Raw genomic sequence first — 8,970 nt, 5'->3', positions numbered from 1 at the left:
ATTTTTTTATTGTTCCGTTCATTATTCCCTGCCTCGAAAGGGAACTCACGCTGCTCGATGGCTGATTAGTAGCACCAGAGCAAAAGCACAAACCTCTCCAAAACGCCGCGCTCGGCGTCGCCGGCGTTCGCAGAGACGCGAAGGGAGAAGGCGCCGGGAGCACCCGCCCTGCCAGGGAGACGGTTTTCCAGCCGCTTCCCGCATCGCTCAGGGCTCCTGACGAGGACAATTCTGTAGGCGCGTGGCAGAACAAATGCCCGCCGGGTCTGGCAGCGCTCAGGGGGGCAAACGGGGTTCTGCCTCACAGGCTGGTTTTCCTGGGGACAATCTCTTAAAAACACAACGGTCTTGTCAGAGACATCCTCAGTTCTGCACCAGCCACCTGTCACCGCGACAAAAAAGGCTCAGATCACGTCAGCTCGAAGCAGTCGGGATGGAAGTTGTTTATTGCCTCCCTGATGACAGGGGATTGTCCCGCCAGCAGTGACCCACACGCGGGGGATCGGTGCCTACAATGCAGCCGCTGAGCCCCGACGTTGGGCACCTCTGAAATAGCAGAAAACACACAGAGATGTCGAAACGCTCCTCTCTGACTCATTCCGCCAAGACCTAACCCCCCACCCCCACCCCGACACACACACTCCCCTCCCCGGCAGCACAGGCACCCCGGGAGCAGGGGGGTCCCCTTCTTGCAGCCCCTCCTGCAGCAGCAGCGGGTCCTGCTCCGCGCTGGCAGCACATGGATGCACGAACTGTTTCTGCTGCAAATGTCAGTGATTTCGGGGCCAGCCCTTCCACCAAACACGGCGTCCGTCGACGTGCCCACCGGGCTCCGCCAGGCGCATGGGGCCGGAGTCCCGTCGTGGCAGGACGAGGCCTTTTTATTTCGGCTTATGGAGTCAAATTATCGGAAAGCGGAAGAAACGCGCCTGGAGCTGCAGCACTTTTTGCCCCTTTCCTGCCCGGTGCTGCCAGTGTTGGCAGCAGTGGGGGCCGCAGCCGTACCTCCCCGCGCCACAGGTCCCCGCGACGGGCACGTCCAGCACCAGAGCGTTCTGCAGGTTTAAGAACAAAGAGCCCAGGGGTAGGATTTAGTGGCCGTTTCCGTGCTCCGACGTGGCAAATCGATGCCAGGGATGAGCCAGGGTGCAGCAAAGCCCCCCTGTGAGGGGACCCACGGTGCCTACCTCCATCCCGCGGATGTTCGCCTCCTGGTAGGTGATGCCCAGCAGCTGGGGCAGGGGCACCCCTCGGCGTAGCACCCCTGCAACAAGGAGGGGTGCCGTCAGCCGCTCCGGCGCTGCCGGCACTTCCCTACTGCCTGCTGCCAAGTGAGGGGTTTGGGGGATGCTCAGGTAGGAATTTGGCAGGGCTAGAATTTGTGGTGCAGATTGGCATGAATAAAATTTCTGCTTTCGGCATATTCTCCATGAGTTAAGCAGATAAATCGGCATTCCAGGATAGGGATTTTTACCGGCACTTTGGCAGTTTCCAGGCACGCTACAGAGGGGCGTGCTGGTTTTTGGGCACTTCAGGAAGGCAAAGATCTTATGAAAAGTGTTCCCAGTGGTTCCTGGCAAGTGGTTTTGATTTTGAGGACAGGAGCAACGTTCAAAGAGGCTTCAGAGAAGCCCACGTCCTCCGCGGTGGGTCTGTCCTGTGCAGGCAGGTCTGTCCTGCCTGCGACGCAGTGGCTGTGCCGGAGCGCGGCTGTGCCGGAGCTCTGCCCGGCCCCAGCTCCCGCCGCACACCCCGCGGGTACCAAACAGGGATTTTCCCAGCAGAGCCCCACAGCCCCGTGGGCAGGAGGAGCGTGCAGGGCCGGGCAGGCAGTGCCTTTTCCAAACAAAAGATCACCACGGTCTGTAGGAACAGAGATGAGAGCCATTTTCCCCGTGCAGAAGCGGAGCCCCGGGGACGCCGCGGCCGCGCTTACTGTTGATGGATGGCACATAAGCCACGTGAACAACCCCTGCCAACACTCCTTGCAGCGGGAGCGCCTGAAACAGAGAAGTGGTGTAAGCGGCACACGGCTCTGCCAGTGCCCGCCAGGCTCACCCCGTCCGCTCACCCCGTGCCCTCCGATTACAGCAAAATCGCAAATGCCCCCCGAGCGGGACGGGACCGTTTGAGAAATCCTAAATCTCCACAAAAAGTGCCCCAGTGAGTGTGTTCCTAGCGCCGGCAGCTCCGCTCCTGCCCTGCAGCTGGGGCTGGGCAGCGGGTGCTGTCCTGGCAGCCAAAGCCCTGCTGCGGCTGGACCAAATATCACCAGCCCGTGCCCCCGGGCACACGCCCTCCCCAGCATCTCTATCTCAGCATCAGGATTAGAGGGAGATGAGGAAAACGAACATCCGGCACACGCGGCCTCAGCCCAGCCCAGCCCACGCTCCCAGCCCGCCGGCGCTGGCATCAGGGATGGTTAATCGTCGCCAAAGCTTTGCCGGGAACGAACACGGTGTGGTACAAGAGGGACCCCTTCCAGAATGTTCATGCCTGTGGGCAAATGGTTTTGGCAGATGATTTGTTATTTCAAGGAATAACAAATGACGTTTCGATCTTCAGCATTCCCTCTGGTCTGCTTTTGGTTTTTTTTTTCTAACAAATCTGTTATTGATAATGACAGCAGTGGGACAGGGCTCCAGGGAGCGAATTCCGGGAAGAGTGTTGTGCAAACCACCAGCACCAGGATTCGCAGCAGCACCCGCAGCCCCCGCGCAGCACAGACCACCCGACTCACGTCAAACGTCCCCAGGGAGGAGGAAGCCATGGCCACCCGAGACAGACTGCAGGAAGAGGAAAGGCACGGTGTCACTCGGCTCCCCCAGCCCTGGCAAGCCGCCCCCTCGCCCTCAGCAACCCCCTCGCCCGCCCTCAGCCTCCGCTGAACCCAGCACCCGCGGTGTCGAGCCGCCAGCAGCATCCTGGGGTGGGGGGGCTGCATCCCACCGGGGGCATTTCTCCATCCTCAGCCAAGTTCAGCTCTTCAGACTTAAAGAGCCAAAAAACCCGAACAGGTTTCAGGTCAGCAGCATTATGTCGCGTTGACCCTCATCTAATTTCAACAGCTGTTAGCATAAACCATGGAGAAGTCAGGCAGAGGCAGCAGAGGTTCCTCCTGAAAAGGCAGCGCGTGGCATTGCCCCCGCGCAGGGACTGGCACCCGCCGGGGGGCACTGGGGACCGGCAGCGCCGTTGGTACCTCCGCAGGGACAGGGAGAGCCACAGCGTTTCCTCTGCGACGGCAAAGTGTGCGTCCAGGTCACTGTGCTGCGAGGGAGAGGGACAGGGATAGGGATAGGGACAGTGAAAGGGACAGGGATAAGGGACAAGGGACAAGGGATAAGGGATAAGGGATAAGGGAGTCCCCATCAGGACCTTGGTCCCCCCCCACTCCAGCCCCGCAGGACCCCCATCCAGCCGTCCCTGCCCGCTGTCCCGCACCCCCCGCTCCGGGGTCGGTGGGGGTTTGCTGGCCAGGGCAGGGGCGAGCGCATTCAGTCCTCGCCTGCTGCAAAAGGCTTCAACTCACGACATCCAGGACGAAGAGGGGTTCGGGAGCAGAGTCCGAAGGGGAAACCCGGAACTCAGCGGTGCTGAAGAGCTGCACGGAGCTTTTGTCCGGGGTGATGGTCACCAGTGGTGCTTTTGCCTCTCGCATCTCAATCAGCACCGGCTGTGACGGAGGCAGCAGCCTGGAAATCTGTGAGGAGTCAAAGCAAAGGGGTGACATTCCGTTTTCTCCCCAGTTCACTGCTCTGGGGATTATCCTGGTGGGCGCTGAGCATCGGTGACATTCACCAAAGCCGGGGGAGTCAGTCAAGCTGGTCCGTACTGCTCAGTAGTATGTCCCATAAATGATCTTATTACTGCAAGTTTTACTAATAAAATAGAGCACCCATTTGGCCTGGGGGAAAAGTCCCCGGCAGGTCTCTGGGAAAGGAGAGCAGCTGTATCTGCTGCTGTAAGTAGCCTGAGATGACCCACAGACCAGTAGGATCAAGCAATGTCCACCCACCTCAGGGAGGAGGGCTCCCAGCGTCGTGGTCACCAGCGGGGGAAGCCCAAGGACCTGTTGAGAAAGTGTCACAGGGCAGAGACTTAATGAGCTCACCTGACTGGGGCGGGGGATTTTAACACGGGGAAGGGAAGAGGAAGAGACAGCGCATGGATCTGCCTTGAACTTGGGTGTGGATTTCTGTAGTGGCCTCTTGAGGAACATCTCAAGCCCAAATCACCCACCATGTTATTGCTGATCTCCAGGTTGAAAGACTCCTGCAGAAGGGAGAGCTCAGCGCCCAGGAAGTTTGCAGACAGGACAAGCTGGGTAGCAGCATCTCTCTGGGGCAGCAGAGAAGCAAGAGACGGCTGGTCCGTGGGAAGGTCAACCTCCTTTCCCTCCTTCTGGTGGAGAATGGTCTGCAAGGACCGGTGAGAAGGGCCACGTCAGGGAGCACAGGTCTGTTTCCACAATTTGCATTTGGACCATGCACAAGGCAGTGGGTGCTTTGCTCTGCAGTCTCAATAATGAAACGGAGCAACAAGATCCATAGAAAACGAGGAGCGGAGGCGGCGGGGGGGTGATGTCACGCCACCAGCACACACCTGCACCCCTCCCAAAGCCTCTGCTGCCCAAGGCTGAGCAGGACAACTCCAAGCAAACGGATGTGAGAAATACCACCGCTCCACACCTTGGTGGAGCATAGCTCTCACCTTCAAATCCAGCTCTATGAAAGTTGCAGTCGTCACCGGGGGGGTCAGCAAAGCGTACTGGAGGGTCCCGGCTGGCCCAAGGGGGAGCTCGGCTGTGCGGAAGCAAAGAGGGACGCTGAACCAGGAGCACGCGCTGCGCCACAGGGAGAGAGCTCACCAGCGCCCGCCGGTGCCACGGGCCATCTACGGCCTCAGTGGGCTCCTGCCTCCCTGCCAGCCTCTGCACTGCCAGGCTCGCCCCAACACGCACCGAGGAGGGGGTGAGTATTCATGTGGCCCCCATCGGGGTGTGTCCCTGCCTGGTCCTAGTCAGGGCTCAGCAGATGGTCCAACCTCAGCAATAGATCTGATAGATCTGTGCCTTCCCCTTGCCAGGGCAAGGCAAGGAGCTGGGTGGGATGGATGGGCGGGTGGGTGGGTGGACAAGTGGGTTAGATGGATGCCAACTCACCAGTCATGGTGGTGAACTTTGCATTCACAAGGTTGAGCACTGCATCGACAGCTGGACACAGCTGTAGGGTGAGAAGAAAGGTGTGAGAAAACCTTGCGTGGAGGGTTCTGGTGGGAGCAGAGCTTTGTGGCTGCCAGATCAACACAACTCCTGCCCAGAAGCACGAGGACCCTCCACTATTAGTTACCCAGATAAGGGTTTGCCTCAGTTTTCTCTGTCCCTGGTTGAATCAGGATATTCTGGAGTAAACCTGCCTTAAGCTTAGTGAAGAGCAGGGCCAGACCCACCCCCCCGAGATCTGGCTAAACCAGACCGACTCCATGACCCACGTCACCCTTCAACAGGCCTTTGGGAACCAGCGTGCTCAGCATCAAGGTCAGCTCTGCCCGAGCATCACATCCCCACCCGCCGGCTGGGACGGGGGGGCTTTAGGCAGTGGCAGGAGGAGGAGGAGGAGGAGGTGATCTCTGGGAAAGAAGGATGGGAGGAGGATGGACTTACCAGACCTGGCAGCACTTTTTGAAGGGTGCTGGACAGAAACTTGCTCATGACTTTGGGCAGCACGCTGGGCAGAGACAACACGGTACGCACATAGCAATGGTTATTTACTAGAGATCCAAAGGCGAGAAAGTCAGGCACCAAAGAAGCCCCTCTGGTACGGACTGAGCGAAAACACTCCTAACATCGATAAAAGACGTCTTCTGTCTTTACAAACCTTTTCTCAAGAATGCCATCTTCTGGCTTTAAACAAAGCTAAAGGTTCCTGTGCCTAAGAGAAGCTCCGCTATCCCCGGAGCACAGCACTTAAATGAGGACCGATGCCAAAGACGGGCACGGGCACGGAATGGCACAGCCAGAGCTGACCTGAATCTGTCCGTAAAACATGTTGGTTTTCTCAGGGGAAAAAACGAACAGTGAGAAGTGTTTGTGTTCTGTAGAAACCCCCACCCAGAGACTGAAGGGTTTGGCAGCGCCGTTGCCTGTCTCTGAGGAGCTGTCAACATTGGCAAATCACCGGTGCCGCCCGGAGCCTCACCTGCTGGGGAGGTTGGCCTGAACGCTCACGAGGGCGACATGGCAGCTCCCGGCGCGGAGGAGGGGGATGCCCGCGGCGTCCTGCCCCAGCTGGCTGCCCGCTGTCAGGTTGGCAGCCAGAGCTATCTCCATGTTTCCTCCCACGAAGCTGCGTGGAGCAAAGCTCCGTCACCGCGGGGCGAAGCCCGGGGGGCCGGCGAGCCCCCGGCCGCTCGCCCCACTCACCTTCTCCCAGCGATGGTCATTTGGACTAAGACGGCCATGAAGAGCCCCGAGCCCGGCCGGAGCCCCAGCGATATCACCGGGGGACGGAGCTCTTTCACCTTCAGCCTGCGGGAAAATAGAGAGGAAAAGAGCTGGGAAAGCGGCGCCCGCGGAGCCGCCGGGTCGGGCTGCTCACATCAGAGTCACCTATGGCTGATATTGCCATCGCCGTCTCTATTCTTCCACTTCTTGTTTAAACTTCCCATCTAAAACCACTTTTAAATTTAGAAACATGCTTCTTTCTAACAAAAAGACAGCACCGTTCAATTGGGGAAAAAAAAAAAAAAAATGTTTAGGTGTTCAAAACATCTCCAGACTTTCACCCAGAATGAATTTGCGGAACGGAGGGCCAGTTCTGATCCCCCAGAAATTCTGGGGTTTCCTAAGGAGATCGTTGACAAAAGCTGGGACCCCCCGGCTGTGAGAGCCGCCCCCCCCCCCGGCACCGCAGAGCTGCTGCCGCCGTCCCCGGCCGGTGCTGGGGCCGGAGCCGACACGCTTTGTTGCCTTTAAGTTCCAGTTCCTCCGTGTGTTTGTAGACACAACCATGCAGAAAATCACCGGCTTTAATATCCCGCTTGTTAGCGGGGAGTGATTCGTTTCTGCCTCCGGGCTGACACTTCCCAACCTTCTGCTTTTATTTTCTCATTCCCGGGCCCGGGCTCGTGGTGTGACGCTGCTGATCATCACTCACCCCGAGATGCCTTTGATGGGTTTGGCGTTGGGCTTTTCTTTCCCAGCTTCCTCTGCCATTTTCTGCAGAACATCACTCTCGTTCAGAGCAGCGGACACCACTGGAAGGTTTGCACAAGACGAGGAGTTTGGCACAAAATCCCCAGGGAGGGGCCGGTGCCAGAGGGCCGTGGGACTCGGCACCCCCCACCGCACCCTGTAAAACATCCCTATTAACATATTCCCATTCCAGTGCACGCTGGCACCGGCAGGACGCTGCCCGTGCTGTAAATTTGGATCACTGGCATTCCCACCATCCCGGGTCCTGCCTGTAGCGTCCCATGCGGGATGCACAGACCATTGCAGCTCCTGTTGCAGATCCTGGCAGCGCCTGGAGCCCGCCTGGCCGCTGGCACTCGGGGCTGGGGACGTGCCCGGGGATGGGGGCTGTGCAGCAGTGAAAGGCGGCTTCACCACCACGACGCGGCTCCTGCCCGCGTGGCTGCACGGACAGACTGACTCCCGTCATACACGGGCCCCGACGTGGCCGTGCGCTTACCGCAGTCAATCGTTCCCAGACCGATCCTGATGACGGCTCCCGGGCCATCAGCTGCTCCTGGCCACGCCAGCCAGCCGCCGAGGAACAAAACGCACCAAACCCTGGACATCCTCCGATCTGGTACCGCTGCTCAGAGCTCCGGAGGCAGCACAGGCTTACAGGAGCGTACGGGCTTCAACAGACAGAGAGAGACAATGAGCTGGGGAAGGGTCCCAAATGGTACGTCAGGGGCAGAAGGCTGCACCCACGCCAGAGGGAAGCAAGCACAGCTCCATGGAAGCCCAGCAGAGCTACATCAGCCAATGCACCACCAGAATACAAGAATCAGTCTCCAAAATTCAAACATCTGGACACCTCAGAGCAGCCCCATCGGGATGTGCCCACATCCTGCACCACCCGCCCTGTGGTCGGTACCCAAACCAAGCACTCAGCCTTCCTCTTCCACAAGCACCGGAGCTGCTCGTGATGCCTAAAACCTGCCGTGGGGAAAGGGCTGGAGCTGCCTGAAGCAGCCGTGGCCCCAGGAGCAGCAGGAGAGCTGGTGGCTGTTGGCCGTGGCAGTGGCACGAGGCGAGGCGAGCCTCCCCATGGGCTACGGGCACGGCTCCACGGGTCTGCCCTGGCCCGGCTGCCCACTTCTCTCTTGCACTGGAGGGAAACAACATGAGCTGCTGCACCTCACCGCAATGGGGGCTCCCGAGGCAAGGGTCCCGCCGTCACCCGGAGAGTCCCCGGAGGGTGTCGGAGCTTTGCACTGATCTCCTGGAGAGAGGCAAGACACAGCCGGTATATAAACCCCGACCGAGAAAGAGGAAAAACCAAAAGATCGGAAGGGCTGGACAATTACCGCGGTGTACCCTAATCCCTGAGTGTTTCTGACATCTGCCAACACAAATAACTCCACTAACACGTTTGAAAGTCCCGGTAAGCCCCGAGCCGTGGGCACCAGCACGTGCTCCGGGCAGGCTGAAGCCAACGCTCTTGCTCAACACCCAGGAAGAGCCAGTGCAGACTGGCACCTCGAGTCCGACGGAAAAACCAGATCGGTTCAATTAGAAGATACAGACAGAAGTGGGAGTCAAGGAGAAAATCTAAGACACTTAATGGTAAATTCTGCTTTTGGAGACACCCATGTAAAGGTGACGCTCAGGGTGAGCAGCTCTTGCTCCCCAAAGCTTTGTGGAGCTTGTGCAAGCGCCGGGGAGGACATGGGATCAGCTGGTGGAGAAACCACTGGAAACTGTGACAGTCTCAGCAATATTCTTACTGATTTCAG

General features: G+C 58.8%; 1 protein-coding gene across 1 annotated transcript; it reads right to left on the bottom strand.

The window, feature by feature from the left end:
* Window positions 1-363: 363 nt before the first annotated feature.
* On the bottom strand, window positions 364-7,803 carry BPIFB6 (BPI fold containing family B member 6). Its single transcript, XM_086623174.1, has 16 exons — window positions 7,698-7,803; window positions 7,158-7,257; window positions 6,425-6,529; window positions 6,201-6,347; window positions 5,666-5,729; window positions 5,165-5,225; window positions 4,714-4,805; window positions 4,243-4,419; window positions 4,019-4,072; window positions 3,533-3,703; window positions 3,203-3,270; window positions 2,678-2,786; window positions 1,937-2,000; window positions 1,188-1,264; window positions 1,006-1,055; window positions 364-382 (listed from the first exon to the last, which is right to left on the bottom strand). Exons 1-16 carry the CDS (start codon window positions 7,801-7,803, stop codon window positions 364-366), a joined length of 1,464 nt encoding a protein of 487 aa, XP_086479300.1.
* Between the last annotated feature and the right edge of the window lie 1,167 nt (window positions 7,804-8,970).

This window comes from Tauraco erythrolophus, chromosome 18 (assembly GCF_009769465.1).
Source record: "Tauraco erythrolophus isolate bTauEry1 chromosome 18, bTauEry1.pri, whole genome shotgun sequence".
In the NCBI taxonomy this organism is placed as follows: domain Eukaryota; kingdom Metazoa; phylum Chordata; class Aves; order Musophagiformes; family Musophagidae; genus Tauraco; species Tauraco erythrolophus.
This window is presented reverse-complemented; position numbering and strand designations above follow the sequence as displayed.